This window comes from Etheostoma spectabile, chromosome 10 (genome assembly GCF_008692095.1).
Source record: "Etheostoma spectabile isolate EspeVRDwgs_2016 chromosome 10, UIUC_Espe_1.0, whole genome shotgun sequence".
Taxonomy (NCBI): Eukaryota; Metazoa; Chordata; class Actinopteri; order Perciformes; family Percidae; genus Etheostoma; species Etheostoma spectabile.
Window position 1 is genome coordinate 19,173,526 of NC_045742.1, and position 16,579 is coordinate 19,190,104.

The 16,579-nt window shown below is 39.9% G+C and overlaps 1 protein-coding gene across 1 annotated transcript; it reads left to right on the forward strand.

Annotated features, from left to right (window-relative positions):
- The first annotated feature begins 422 nt into the window (after nt 1-422).
- reep2 (receptor accessory protein 2) lies at nt 423-14,125 on the forward strand. Its single transcript, XM_032528800.1, has 8 exons — nt 423-698; nt 3,627-3,699; nt 5,628-5,704; nt 5,994-6,114; nt 6,243-6,356; nt 7,263-7,443; nt 9,505-9,677; nt 12,058-14,125. Exons 1-8 carry the CDS (start codon nt 667-669, stop codon nt 12,127-12,129), a joined length of 843 nt encoding a protein of 280 aa, XP_032384691.1. The 5' UTR covers nt 423-666; the 3' UTR covers nt 12,130-14,125.
- Nucleotides 14,126-16,579: the final 2,454 nt, after the last annotated feature.

The following is a 16,579-nucleotide window of genomic DNA, read 5'->3' on the forward strand; positions in this document are numbered from 1 at the left end:
CACACGCTATAGATTGTGTTTCACTGATGACCACGCTCTTATATCTGTCATGTGTGGCCCAGCTTTTACTGTTCATGTCTAAATTAGTAACTAGATCACATAAGTGGGGCAGCGAGGTTCGGGAGCACTTTACCTAACCAAGGAGAAGGATGCAAACATGAATTCAGTTTGTTCAAACCCACACTTACCTGTTATTTTAAAAACAGGGTCACTTTACAACTGTGAGTCTGCATTTTAACTGATGTTTCTAATAAAACGCCTCTGTTAGGTATCGCTTCTGTCATCGATGAATTAAGCTCATTGGATCATGTTTGTCACTGTTAGTTGTAGGCCTACAGATACTTAAAAAAAAAAAATTAATTAATTAATTAATTAATTAACTTAGAATGACACATTCTACAGCGCGGCCCTGGCCCTTTAAGAGCCAGTCTTCCAGAAGTGGTAGAGAGCAGAGCAGCTTGGAGCCAGAGACTGCAGAAGCATATCCTCGGCTGCTGCGAGCCCACCTGACAGCACGGCAGAGCGGGCGGGCAGCATCGGCCAGCCTCCCGGTTTATATCGCATCACGCCGCGTCCTGGAGGGGAATGGGGGGGCACCCAGCCCGCTAGCTAACTAACTAGACTTCTCTAGAAGCGGTGAAGGCTCACGGCCGACGCTCCAAAAAGATGGTATCCTGGATGATTTCGAGGATAGTCGTGTGAGTATGGGCTGGGTTGCATCTGTTGTTTTAATGTTAGCCAGATCGGCGTCTCCTCCATTCATCAGCTGTCTGCTGATGAACGCTGCGCCGCGCCAACTAGCTAGCATCCATATATGTCCGTTTAAAGTTACATTACTGTAATGTAGAAAATAATGTACGTAATCTGTTAATTAGACACCGAGCTAAGCAGTTGTCTATAGTAACCGTTGCTGTGTTTCTTCAATGAATAACGTTACAATGATGCAGTACAAACTGCATCCAGCGCGTGCTAGCCGCTGGTAGCTAACGTATGCATTGCTGGCTAGCCAATAACTACCTGACAGATAATGTGTTGGCAGGGAAAAGGGCTTTTAGCTGGCCTCATCACTCAAGTGAAACCTACTTAATATGCCAGCGTCGATGCAGACAAGTAAACAGACTGCCTGACAAAGCTTTATAAAACATCACATCCAGAGTAATGCTCGTCTGTAGACTCTGCATTTCAGCACCATATGGTAACATGAGTTAGTAAAATAGGATGGCAAGGCTCAGCCCAGTCATAGTTGTGGGTCTATCCATCCATCCTTGATCAGACCTATGTTCAGGATCTGGCCTGGAAAATGTGTTTTATTTCCAATATTACAACGTGCTGAGTGACTTTACAAATGATAAAGGTATCAGCAGTTCAGGCCTGGACTTTCACCTGTGCTGTACACCCTACATTCAAACAGTGTGGATGACTCAACTAAAGCCAATAGCTGCCACCATCCTGATAGCTTATGCAGACATTGTTTACAATGCTGCATTAGTGTCGACTTGTATCAACTCACTGAATTTGTAATCAGGATATTGTGTCTGACCACTGGATGCACATATGTTGTCATTGATGCTGTTAAATTCTTTTGGATTTAACAAGGCTTTACTTAAAGTGGAAATCAATCCTGGTTGATATATCATTTCTAGTTAAGTGAAAGGAAAAAAATAGAATTATGCTGAGAGTTTTGCAGTTTGGAGCATATAAATGGAATAAATCACATCCGGTTTCTGTGGTCTGGAGTCCTGTTGATTTATGAGCTTCAAGTCTTCAGAATTGTGTGTTCCATTTTTTTTTTTTTTTTATGCATACAATGGAGAAGAACAACTGTAACACAGCATATTTTCCAGAAGATGTCATGCCCAACACTCAGTTTGTAATACTCAAAATGTGCTAGAGGCTAAATCACCATTGTGTTACCTCCTGTGATAGACTTAAACATTAATTTAAATCAAAATCTTTGAAATTTTAGCTTCAAGTTTTAATAGTGTAATCACCAATCGTAAACTATGATGGCGTCTTTTAAAAGCCCCAGGTGTAGACATGTTATTGGTGTTTCATTGCTATATATATATATATATATATATATGTATGTATGTAAGTGTCTGTCTGTCTGTTTGCCTGGATTACATAAGTAGGAGGATAACATTGGCAAACAGGTACTTTTAGTGGCTTCCAGCTGGCTCTTCCACTTCATTGCACCTCAGGTAGACATGTGTTGATGGGAGACAAACAGTGTGACTGGATGTGCATCATAATGGCCGATGCACATTTAAAGGTCCCATGGCATGAAAGAGTTTTTTTTTTTTTTTTTTACATTTAACATGCGTTCCGCCAGCCTGACTATGGTCCCCCAGGGGCTAGAAATGGCAATAGGTGTAAACGGAGCCCTGGGAATCTTGCTCCTTTTTATGAGGTCATAAGGGGCAAGGTTACCTCTTGAGAGAGGGAGAGAGACCTACCTTCAAATGAAAACAGTGGCATTTGGGCAAGGCCTTGCCCCCCCCCCCCCCCAAAAAAAAAGCTACAGACACAGAAATAGCATGTCCTGAATTTTGGGAAAGAGACTGCAGACATCTAATGTCTATATAAAAGCATCCAAAGAGCACCATGTCATGGGACCTTTTCACAAAACAAAATTAATTTGCTGTTTTTATTCTGTTTTAAACATGCAGCTGCCTCTTTGTTTTTTTTTTTTTAAAAGGGTAATCGGACAGTGCTTTGGTTTTTGTACAGAAAAATCATTTGCCCTAACCAGAAAACATGTTCTGCTCAATATCTCTAACCTTGGAAACTCACTAAGAGGATGGGATTCCCTTAAACTCTGAAGTGAACTTGAGACTGGGACACCAAGAGGCACAGGGCGTCTGCTGAGGGAGTCTACTGGCCTTGAGATCTGCTACGAGTTGCCTCAGCTTACTGAGAGGCACCGTGCACATGACTGAGCAGCTCAGACACATACTGGGACAAAGGACCTACTTAAATGCTGAGAAAAAGAGTAGACATACTACTGGGAGCACAAGCCTCATAAGGACACTGTTTTTAAAAAAATAAATTAAAAAAAACATTAAATCCTTAGTTTTAGATAAAGGATTATGTCACAATCCAAGGTTTACACCGTAAGCATACAAACTAGTGACTTTCTGAACTCTATTCTCCCTGTTATCCCTCACTCAGCGTTTAGCATCCTGTCACATCAGCACAAATCACCACAGTGCCACAGGATGCGACCAAACGCACATCAAAAACACGTCTCTTTGTGCACCGTGTCCCTGTCTGCACGTGGACCAACACATGGTGACCCAACCCTGGTGCACTTTCTTTTTTTATTTTTTTATTTTGTCTTCCTGACTCCATGATCCATATTTTTTTTTTGTACCGATAATCAGACCAGTGTTGGCAAACCACTGCCCATCAACTCGGCAGTTCATTCAGATCCAAACCATCTGAGAGACTTTGAGGAGTCCAATTATACAGAAAGCTACATGTGTTTATATAAGCAAAGAGCAAACATGGCTACCCTGCTTCTGGTACACATTTGTTAGGTGTCATAGTCAATACCTAGAGGCCATGTTCTCAAGCTGAATCCCCCTCCTCTGACCTACGTTTCTCTGCTCCTCTGCTTTTTGCAGCCTTGCCTTTGGGACGCTCTACCCAGCATACTCTTCATACAAGGCTGTCAAAACGAAGAATGTTAAGGAATATGTAAGTATCACCTTTTCAGTTACTAAATCACAGAAAACCGTATTGACCCCTGTCTGCTGTGTTTGACTTTTGGGGTACTTTGCCCTGGGCTACTGTTTGCTATTTTTACACTAATGTTTAGAGTTTTTAAACGCACATTGTCAGAAGGGATGTAATACAAAGCCCACAGATATAGATCAGGTACAAACATGACATAGTTTAATAGGAGCACCCATATTAATCACCTACAGTAATCTGTGTTCTGATGTTGGCCACACTGACTATACTGTCTTGTTGAGCACTGTCACTTAAAGACTGATTGCCAAAATATCAAGCATGTTTAATAATGAGTCTCACAGACAGGCATGGCAGCTAACTGGGGCACACCAGCCTTCATGAAAATGGGGCACCATAATGACTCTAAAACTCAAAGTAATACCTCCTATATCATCTTATACTGTACATGGGTTTACATGTCACGTCTAGAATAAAAGACAATTTGGAAACAAGAGAGTTGTGGGTGTTCTTTCATTTTCATGTTTGAGCAGATCAGTTTTATCCAACACTTGCAAGTAATATATGAATATGCATGCACCTCTTAATGATTCCATAACAGGCTGGCTCGCTGCAGATTGGGAATACCCATCTGCATCATTTAATGCAGTTGTTCCCAACCTAGGGGTCACAAAATGAATGTGATGGGTCACAAGAAGATTAACCGAATAGGAAAGGATAAAACATGTTTGTTTTTTTCTAAATACAGACTTTTCTCAATCAGAAAAAAAAAAAAAACTTTTAAGAGGAAACAAGCCAATAAGGCGTTTTGCCTGAGACCCATATCCTGTTAATTACATGAGCTACCCAATCCCTTGATACAAAATGATTCATAATTCAAATGTACACTCCCTTAATTTTGTCATGCCGTCAAATAGCGCCTGCAACTTTTCCTCTCAGTTCACTGTTGATATTTTAAAACTCAACAAATTCCATTGAGTATTAAAACATTAACACTGAACTGTTAAAGGTTTGGGATTTAGCAGCATCATAAATAAAACTGAGAATATCTGTAAGGAACAAAGTGGTAATGATGATCCGATAGAATAGCCAGTGTTCCCCATGGAAACCAGGAATAAAAGCAGTTGATTCCAATCCTGGCTTTTATTTATTTGATTTATATAAACGGGGTCCTCACTGCTTACCTCATCACTGCAAGGGATGAAAGAAGGAGGGGGGGTCCAGGAGGAGGAGATGGCAGCATCCTGGCCCTCCGCCTAGATTTGCACTGGAGAACAGTCTCCTCCTGGCAGGTTACTATAGCAACCCCCCCACACACACACATACACACACTACTAAAGCATACAGCCACAGAAGGAGCGAATGAGGGAGAGGACAAGGGAGAGAGTGAGAAAGAATGGAGGACGCCATTTTTAGAACTGATGTTTTCATTCCCCTGTCCTCTTGTTTGTCTTGTTTCTAATGAGTCAAATCATTCACCATTATGTGTGTTTACACGGCTGCATGCCTCTGGCCTGTTAATGCCTTTTAACATACAGTTACCATGCAGTGCTTGTCTCTGATTTTATGACATTTAAAATACCAATACGTTTGATTATTGATAATCTAATTTCAGTAAAAACCTATCTGATTTGGTATTGTTTCCTAAGATATTTTCCCTCCCAAGTGACTAGTTTATAGCATTTCTTTTAGTTGAGACGATGGCCTAGATTTTCCTTTTGTCTCCGGGACATTGACCATGCATACTGATGTGATCTGACAGGACTGAAACATATGTTGCATTTCTGCATTGGCATGTCTGTATAACTCCACGTGTCTCAGCACATGTACACTTGATGCTCTTGGATTTTGTGTGCTATTTTTGTGATTGTTCTCTCCCCTAATCTCTGCGTGTGTGTGTGTGTGTGTGTGTGTGTGTGTGTTTGTGTGTGCAGGTGAAGTGGATGATGTACTGGATAGTGTTTGCGTTGTTTTCTACAGCAGAGACAGCCACAGACTTGCTCCTATCATGGTGAGTCAGGAGCTGCTCATGATCGCAACCCGTGTCTAATTAGCTTGGAAATGATAAAAGGCTTATATAATATCAATGGGCACATTCATGTTTGTAATGTTTCTAATGCTAAGTGTTTGGGATATTTTTAATATGACTTTTGTTAAAGTATGTTGTTTTTCACTTTTAAAAAATGCATCTCGCAACTATTTTTGTAAATGAGATCAGCGTCTTACCTTTTCCTTTTTATCTACAAGCTTTTTTTTAAATTTCTTTTTCTCTCTGCTGAAAACCCTGTTTCATTACCCAGGTTTCCTTTTTACTTTGAGCTGAAGATTGCCTTTGTGATCTGGCTCCTGTCCCCGTACACTAAGGGCTCCAGTGTCCTCTACCGCAAGTTTGTCCACCCAACGTTGTCCAACAAAGAGAAGGTAGGAACATGACCTTTTTTAAATCTTTAAGTACATCCCACAAATATAAACTGCTTTGCAAGTCCACATTGACATGTTCAGATTTTCCTCTTTGTACCGATTTCTTACATTGTTGTTCTGTTCTACAGGAGATAGATGAGTACATCGCGCAAGCCAAAGACAGGAGTTATGAGACCATGATGAAGTTTGGAAAAAGGGGCCTCAACCTGGCTGCTAATGCTGCTGTCACCGCAGCCGCCAAGGTGAGCTCCACGCTTTAACGACTTGGACAGATTTTCATTGATGTTTGACATCTGTAAGATCTTCACTGTAGATTGTCTTAAATACAGATCTGTGCACATTGTGCCTGAATTCATTTGAGATGCAAGGCATCTTTGACCAAACCGTAGGAGGTGCTTTTGGTCAAAGATGCCTTGTATACATTCCATAGTACATACTCAAGTGGTCAGATTGTGTGTATGAGAGTGTGGAACCGCACCAGCGGGGCAAACAAACTCTAGTTCAATTCAACTAAACTAAAGGCTGTCGGTGTGAAAATGCCCTTGCAACACAAATAATTTCAATGCAGTTGATAATTCGTTAATGATGATACTGGGGCAACAACTAAAAAATATTCTCATTATGCATTGTCTTTTTCTTCTTTTCTTTAATAACCATTTTGTCCTAAAGATGTCCATCTGTATTCCCCAGAACCCAAGTTAACGTCTTCAAATATATATTATGTCTTGCAGACTAACAGCCCAAAACACAAATCTATTCAATATACAATGATATAAAACTGGGAAAACCAGCAAATCCTCTCATAATAGTTGTCAGTTAATTTTGCTAATCAGTCAATCGACTGATTACTGCAGCTCTTGATGATACAGGCGGAAAGGTTTCATGTCCTTTTCAAGTGGTGGAAATAATTAGGGCATTTATATTCAGAACCCAGGCTGCCCAGTATACGTAATTGCCGTACAATTCTGTCTTATTTTGTCAGCCTTACGTAGATCAACTTAATCAGTAGGTGTTTCACCAAAGACAAATTTATTTTTGAATGACCAATTCCTCCAAGACGTGAGATGATTCATAGGTTGGGGATATACAGTATGTTCTTATGCTGTCCCATATCTGACGCGTCTGTTTGGTTTTGCTGTGATGCCCAGGGGCAGGGCGTACTGTCGGACAAGCTGCGGAGTTTCAGCATGCAGGACCTGACTCTCATCAACGCTGAGGATGAGCTGGATCTGCACACCTCAGACGCCCGCATGAGACGGGAGCCCAAGGACGATTTGAGCTCAGGGTCCAGCACGCTGCCCCGGGCCAAGAGCACCGCTGGACGGCAAAGTAAGACCACACCACACGCACAACTCTCACTGATTCATACACATCTGCATAACACACCCTGTGCGTTCAGTTTGGTGATTGATTGGGACGGAGTGTCACTCAAAAGACTTTGTTTAACTTTTATCAGAGCAGGACTGAGGCTAGTTGGGCCAAGTGGAGTCGTGTGATTTAAAGCACTGCAGGATGGCAGGGAAGAGGAAGAGATGCAAAGAAGAGTGTGTGTGGGGGGGGGGGAAGCATGTGATTCCTGTGGGAGGAGAAGCTTGGAAGGAGCCTTCTTTGTGTCTCACTACACTGCTGGCCGGCCGGCTGGCTATGTGGGCCTGACGAGCTGTGAACTGAATACAGAGGCAGAGAAACAATGAACGGACAGGGCGAAGTGGCCCGTTTTATTTTCTACTTACAAAGAAACCCAGTCTGAGAGAAAGATGGAAGCAACACACTTAAGTAAAAGAATCAAACAGCTAAAGTTGAAAATAAAAACTTACGGGTAATATGTGCATGTGTGTTAATTTTTGATAACCTTTTATGAACAATACAGTATAGTGAAGAGAATCCAAGCGCAAAGATCCTCTTACTAACGATTTCGTAACTGATTATTTTAAAATAACAATTTTAACATTCTCACTTAGACTCCATACTATTAACAAGCACACAGAAAAAGAGTCTAAAAACACTTCCAAAAAAGAACAAAACTTTCTAAATGGAACAAACTTGATGAATGCTATACTTTCCTGTGTTTACTCTACATAACTTTACAACACATAATAAATGAATTGGTTTTGAATTAGATTCACTGTCTAATTTTGCGTTATTAATACTTACCAACAAAATAATGGACATGGACCTAGACAAATTTGCATTTATTTATGTCTTCCTTAGAAACTTCCTTTAAAAACTCAACAAGTAGTTATTTAATCAATCTGTTATTTGACTTAAAATGAATCACCATTATGGATTTTTACTGTTTTTATATTGTAAAGTGAATATCTTTTTGGATAGGACAAGCAAGCAGTCAAAAAAAAACAAAAAACAGATCAATTGATAACAAAAGAATAGGCTGTTGCGGCCTTACGGTGCACTACTCTTGAAGGTGAAACAACACATTTAGTATTGCTCACCAAAAGACACATTTTTTTGCAAGAAAGTAAACTTAGAAGTAATCTTTTTCTTCTTTGTTTTTGTGCATTTGTTAAATTTTTTTGGCACATTACTGCCACATGTACTGTAGATTAGTGGAATTTTGTGAAACTATTGTGTTTCACGTCCTCATGCACGTGCATGAGACAAAAAAAGAAGAAGCAGGACACACACAAAAGTAGAGCTGCAAGAAGTCACAACTTTACTTAACCAATCAAATGTTTCAGGTCCTGCTGCAGACCAGTTGTTCTGCATCTTTTTGACTTGTGTCCTCTAAATGCAGCAATGTCTAGTTGTGCCTTGCAATTGAGCTCTAATTCAGAATCTGTTAACCTATTTGCCCTTATCTGATTTGTTTAATTATTTTTAAAGTGTTTTAAAGTGGTGTTTAAAGGAACAGGCGGCGACCAAAGCGCTCTCTGCTGCTCATGTAGCACCGATGGGAGTGGTCCGGAATGGATGCACTGCTGATGACCCTGTCTGAATTTCTATTAACCCAGGGTTTCTTTATCCAGATACTAATGGCGTTTCCTATCTAGTGTGACCTTTTAATTATATCTCCAACATCCAACTTTAAAACTGGTGGAAACAATAACAGTATTTTGAAATGTGGCCACTTAGTGTTGTACAGGTCTGCAAATAAACACTTTTGAACAGTTGCTTTAATCTTGTAAATGTAGCATTTTAATGTTAATATAATGAAATCTAATGAATTCTAGTTCTAAGGGAAGGAAATGCATAAGTCTGACTGGCTAATAATACTGCTGAGTAACCCAAACCCTGAGGTAATTTGGCCCCATTGATTCAAGCTCTCTCAGCTGTCTGGTGAATCATGTGGGGATTTTTTTTTAACCTGCTTTTTAGTCTGAATAGAGCTACTCTCTTATTGAGTGATTTCCCAATTCTTGTCCAATCCTGCAGCCCGCTCTCTAGCGGCCATGTCCCTCGCTGACGACACGTCATCCCAACACAGCTCTGACCAATCAGACACAAGGACTGAACACTCTGATGAAGATCTAGGAGACAAAGCCCCCAAACGCACTACCAGCGTCAAGGCAACCAAGAAACCTGCTGCTGCTGCTTCTAAGACAGAGGTAGGGCCTATGAACACACACACGCACACGCACACGCGCACGCGCGCGCGCAAATTGTCTTTTCTTTGTGTTCTCTTTTTAGCTTAAGCTGAGTTTTAAATGTGCTCTAGCAATAAACTTTACTGTCTTACTGTTTTGATGATTTCTAACCAGCTCAGGCAAATTTGCATGTCGTGGAGACTTTTTGACCTCTCCAGAGATGTAATTTAGAACTCAATAATCGACACGAAACAGAGATGGTTAACGTGATATATTGCATATGTTTTATGTAATTAACCACAGGGAAGTTACAAGTCTCACCGGATCAGTTTTTCCCCAGAGCTCCCAGAAAACAAAGTGCCAATCAAAAGATTTCTTTGCAATACTATATTTTACCATTAAGCAGAATTACCATGCTCAATAACCAATGAAAGCTTTTGCTTCTCCACACAATTGACATACAGTACATGGGGTCCTTTTTAAGTGACCCCAGGAAAATGCCTGTTTAGTCATTAGGAAACAAACTTAATCACAGGGTTCCCCCTAACTGCATCTCAGTATCACAGCTCAGAACACAATGTACATACAGTGCCTTGCGAAAGTATTCGGCCCCCTTGAACTTTTCAACCTTTTGACACATTTCAGGCTTTAAACATAAAGATATAAAAATTGAATTTTTTGTGAAGAATCACCAACAAGTGGGACACAATTGTGAAGTGGAACGAAATCTATTGGATATTTTAAACTTTTTTAGCAAATAAACTAAAACGTGGTGCGTGCAAAATGATTGGGCCCCCTTGCGTTAATACTTTGTAGAGCCACCTTTTGCTGCGATTACAGCTGCAAGTCGCTTGGGGTATGTCTATCAGTTTTGCACATCAAGAGACTGAAATTCTTGCCCATTCTTCCTTGCAAAACAGCTCGAGCTCAGTGAGGTTGGATGGAGAGCGTTTGTGAACAGCAGTTTTCAGTTCTTTCCACAGATTCTCGATTGGATTCAGGTCTGGACTTTGACTTGGCCATTCTAACACCTGGATACGTTTATTTGTGAACCATTCCTTTGTAGATTTTGCTGTATGTTTGCTGTATGTATTCATTGTCTTGTTGGAAGATAAATCTCCGTCCCAGTTTCAGGTCTTTTGCAGACTCCAACAGGTTTTCATCCAGAATGGTCCTGTATTTGGCTGCATCCATCTTCCCCTCAATTTGAACCATCTTTCCTGTCCCTGCTGAAGAAAAGCAGGCCCAAACCATGATGCTGCCACCACTATGTTTGACAGTGGGGATGGTGTGTTGAGGGTGGTGAGCTGTGTTGCTTTTACGCCAAACATATCGTTTTGCATTGTGGCCAAAAGTTCGATTTTGGTTTCATCTGACCAGAGCACCTTCCCACATGTTTGGTGTGTCTCCAAGTGGCTTTGGGCAAACTTAGACGAACTTTTTATGGATATCTTTGAGAAATGGCTTTCTTCTTGCCACTCTTCCATGAAGGCCAGATTTGTGCAGTGTACGACTGATTGTTGTCCTATGGACAGACTCTCCCACCTCACTGTAGTTTCTCTGCAGTTCATCCAGAGTGATCATGGGCCTCTTGGCTGCATCATCTGAAGTCTTCTCCTTGTCTGAGCTGAAAGTTTACAGGGACGGCCAGGTCTTGTAGATTTGCAGTGGTCTGATACTCCTTCCTTGCTCGCTTGAGCCAGTGCTCCTTGGGATGTTAAAGCTTGGAAATCTTTTTGTATCCAATCCGGCTTTAAACTTCTCCACAACAGTATTACGGACCTGCCTGGTGTTTCCTTGGTCTTCATGAGGCCTCTTCGCTTTCAACAGAACCCTGAGACTATCACAGAGCAGTGCATTTATACAGAGACTTGATCACACACACGGTGGATTCTATTTATCACCATCATTCATTTAGGCAACATTGGATCATTCAGAGATCCTCGCTGAACTTCTGAGGGAGTTTGCTGCACTGAAAGTAAGGGGCCGAATAATTTTGCACGCACCACTTTTCAGTTTTTTATTTGCTAAAAAGTTTAAATATCCAATAGATTTCGTTCCATTCACAATTTGTCCCACTTGTTGGTGATTCTTCACAAAAAATAAAAATTTTATATCTTTGTTTGAAGCCTGAAATGTGTCAAAAGGTTTAAAAGTTCAAGGGGGCCGAATACTTTCGCAAAGCACTGTATATAAAATAAAAAACTCGAGGAACCATAATTCCTTATGTATGACTGAGTTCAACTTTGGCCGAGCGAATTTGCTCAGTCAGCCAATAGAAACACTGCAGCACTTTTAGTACATCATTACACTGCTAGAATACAAACTGTAGCATCACTCTTTTTCCTTCTGTTGTTTAATCAATTGTGTTAATTACTCCTGCCATCACCCTCTCTGCAAGACTCAAACCAAGACGGTGAAGAAGCCGACCAAGAAAAAGGCCACAACTAACAATGCAGAGACGCCACCATGAGGTCTGCTGTCCACGTCAACTGGCCGAAACTCTCTCGACCCACAGCCTGCGAGCCCTTTGTCCTCTTAGTTTCCACACAAACACACATACACTGTGTATATTAAGCACCGAATTGTGTCACTCCTGCTGGTTTTTAGAGAAAAATGCAGGTTTTGGTTTTTAGCAGTATGTGGGCACCCTTTGGTAGGGAACAGTTCTTTGTCACAGACTGTTGTTGCATATTTTTCCTCACTCTTTACTTCCTGTGAGTTAATCACAGGTTAACAGTTGGGTTCTTATTTATTAATGGTCAGTGAAACATCCATAAATGCTCCATTTTTTGTCCTTTAACCCCTAGACATATAGGTCCCTATAATAGGTGAGAATGTAACCTGGCCTTGTTGCAGTTTTCACGTCCAATTGCTGCCATTGTGACATCCTCAATTTAGGCTGTTTTTGGTTAAAGTATCACCAGTAAAATATCATATGTTTCAGACCTAACAGCTCAGCTCATAATATGACCACCATGTATCTTAGGCCTCACAGCTTTAGGGAGAGTTTAGCTTCTCCGCATTAGGTCTGTATAGTGAGTCTGGCTCTGCCAAGTTCAGGTCTCACTTTCAGCAACTTACTTCCGCTCGGCTTATGTGACTTTTACGTCCTGTGCGGTACTGGTGATAGGAGTGGTTTGCTTAGTGTTGGCTTAGTTATTCTTCACTTAGACTTCACTCTTCGTTATTACGCTTCTGTTTTATCCCCTTCTTTTGGTCTTATGTCATTAGTAATAGGTATGATCAGTTGTGCAAAGCCAGGCCTCTTGAGATAATGCTGCAACTCCATAAAACATAAATACAGTAGTCATTAAAGAGTTTCTGGTGTTTGTGAAGCAACATATCTGCTTTCACCACAGTAGTGATGTCTGTATATTGTTTGTGTTTAACATTTAAAAAGTCATGGAGTAGCTCTACACTTTCTAACTCCTTTTACCCAGCTGTGTGGTGACACTCAGCCTTTTTGTAATGTTTATCTCAGAAGACAGAATAAAGCATAGCTTAATGGAAAGAATTAAACCAACATCAGGAGATTGTGAGGAAGTATTTCAGCATTCCCGTTCTGTTGTTTAAGATGTGGAGGAAGTGTCAATCCAGACTGTGGGTGTTTCTAAACACACTGGACTTTTGTTCTGGGGTGGACTCTTCTGGTTGCCGGCCACTGGATTGGGCGTGGTTTCTTCCTAGTGCTCTAATGAGAGATTTAAAAGCATGAGACTATGTCAGCCCTTTATTACTGTTGTCGGCAGTGTGACACTAGTTTGAACCAGTAGGTGGAGATAAACCCCACCTCAACTGTTAACAGTTATTAAACAATATTTAAACAGAATGTAAATAGTAACCTTGACTGTACATACAGTATGAGCTTGCTTGCCTTATACATTCTGTGGGCTTGAATCCATTGATATTTTTACTCATTTGTGTGCTTTTAGAAATTATTAGTCCTGACAAATGTTCTGAAACTGGAAAAAGCTCAGACTCCACCAGTGTGGAATTCTGGTGTTAGAAGTGATTTTTGTATGTTTATTATAATTTATCATTTTTCTGTCTTTTTTTTTTTTAATAGCTCATTTTAACTTTTGTTTATCACAAAGTAGGTAATCTTCTGACTGAGTATATGTGTTGTACATTCACATCCTGCTGTGTACTCTACTCAGACTGGTGAAAAAAAAATACTTTAGCGCCAAAAGTTGAAAACTGACTTTTCTGTTTTAAAATTTAAGAAGACAGCACATTATAGAGAAATTTCCTCTTTTTTTTACATCCCTGCTATTTTATCTTGTGTTTATGCCATTTTTCGATATTTATTGTTTGTTAAAATCTGTATTGTGTACAGGGATGTTTATTTGTTTGTGCCAATTCTCTAAGCTCCATATCAAAAAGGGTTACAATGTGTGTATTGGGACAATAGTATCTGAAAAGGTCATATATCAGTAATAAAACTACCAATAAAGTGTTTATTAGTGTTTGTCTTTTTTACAGTTGAAACAAATCCCTTTCTAGGAAGGAGGAACATTGTGTTTGACAATTATTTTGTATATACAGTATTTCAGACCAAATGTAATGATGTAGGATGCCATACAGTCCCTGACAAAGTATTTCGACTTATCTATTTTGTAGAAACACTGCCATTAACTGACTTTTAATTAATCAATTGGTGTAAGAAATAGCTCATATGAAAGCTAAAACCCCCCAAATGATGTTCAATGCACTGAAATAAATTAGTTTCACTAAAAAAAGATTTATTTTAAACAAGACGACAGGTTAAATTTTGGCAAGACAAAGTTTTGTCGCTATACATAATAAAACAAATTTACTACAAATACTAAAATGTCAGGAAACTAAATAGTGGTGCTGTGAGATTCTAATTTAATATCTTGTATGACTTCCATGAGCTTGAAGGACTGCATCCATGCGGTTTGGCAAGGATTCATACAAAGTATTGATGAAGTCATCAGGAATAGCTAGGAAAGCAGTCTTGCATGCCTCCAGAGTTATCAATATTCTTTGGTTTGGTCTTCCATGCTTCCTCTTTCATCCTACCACATATCTCAAAGATGTTCAGTCTGGTGACGGGCCGCCAATCCTGGAGCATCTCATCTTTCGGATTGAGGAACTTTGAAGTGGAGATGGAAGTATGTGATGGAGCACCACCTGCTGGAGAATTTGGCCTCTTTTATGGTTGGGAATATAGAGGTAGCTAAGTTTCTTGGTATTGAGACTATTGATGTGCTTCCACCCTGCAGATCTCTGCACACCCCCATACTGGATGTAACCCCAGACCATGATTTTTCCGCCACCAAACTTCACTGTTTTCTCGGTGAATCTTGATTCATTGGGCTCCAGTAGGTCTCCTGCAATATTTGCGGCAACTGTGGTGTAATTCAACAGAAGATTCATCTGAAAAATCCACTTTTTCCATTCTCCAGCGTACATCCTTTAGCAGGCTGTGGGCCTTGGCAAATGCCACACGGTTCAATTGTCTTTTGTTTAGTGCTGGCTTCTGGGCACTGATTCGACCATGGAGGCTATTTCAAAACAGAATCCGACAAACTGTTCAGGTTGACACAGGGACTTCAGGTGACCAGGTCTGGTGGAGCTCTGCTGCAGTGGAAAATGGGCTGGCCTTGGATTTTTGAGCCAAAAAAACGGTCCTCTCGAGCAGTTGTCTTGCGGGGTCTGCCTGACCTGGGCTTGTCAAAAACATCTCCAGTGTCTTCAAATGTTTTTTTAATCCTCTGTACTTGACGCTGAGACACATTGAAGGTGTCTGTCATATCAACAGTGGATCTGGTCTTCAGCCTCTTGATAATCAAAACTTTAGTCTCAGGGTGAATCTTAGGCATGTTTGCAGAGGTCCAGTTGCAGTTGATGTGAAGGTCTAGTGGACTGGGTTGTTTTTATACACACCTGAGACCTAATTGATCCATTATTAGTCAAGGTGAAGCTCATATGACAAGGCGACAACACTTATGTCTTTGCAAAAATTGACTCAATGGGCTTTAACAAGCTGTGAATATTAGAATACTTTTGACAGTTTCTTTTTGCACTGAAACATTATTACAAAAGCTTGGGATTAAAATGAGCCATTTCTTGTAAATAAATCTTCATTAGAAATATATTTGAGCGGCACTTCAGGTTAATTTGTACACAAGCGACAAGATTTTTGTCAGGGACTGTACATAAAAAGTAATAATCTAGTGTTAAATCATAGCATAGTATGCTGGGGGAAAAAAGTCAACCAGTCTTCTAACAGAATGACATATAAAACAGGTCATAGTATTGTATATCAAACAGTTATAGTATGTTGAAAATATTTATAGCACAATAAGTCAAAAATATATAATAGTATGTCCAAAAGTCATAATGTTGTAGTTTAATATGTCGAAAAAAGTCATAGTATAATGTGTTGAAAAATTAATTGCTCCTGATGGACAACCAGAATTCTAACAAACTAAGCTATGAAAAAAAACGTCATAAAAAGGTTATAGCATAGTATGTCCAAAAAAATCATAGCATAGTATGTTGAGAAAAGTCTTAGTATACTGTAGCATGTCAAGAAAAGTAATAGTATTGTATGTTGAAAAAAATCATGAAGTCATTGTATAGTATGTCTAAAAAAAGTCACATTCCTTGAAAATTAATTGCTTCCGACTGGAATCAAAATTCCAACCTAAGATTCCCTAACCAGTCTTCTAACAGACTGAGCTATAAAACAAGTCATGGTATTGTATGTCGAAAAAAGTTATAAAAATGTCATAATATAGTAAGTCGACAATTAGTCATTGTATAGTATGCTGTAAAACAGTCAGTCAAAAAAGTCGTAATGTAGTATGTTGAAGAAAAAAAAGTCAGTAAAAAAAAACGTATAGTATACTTTTCGGGAACATAGTACTTTAGTAGTCATAAAAAGAAATAGT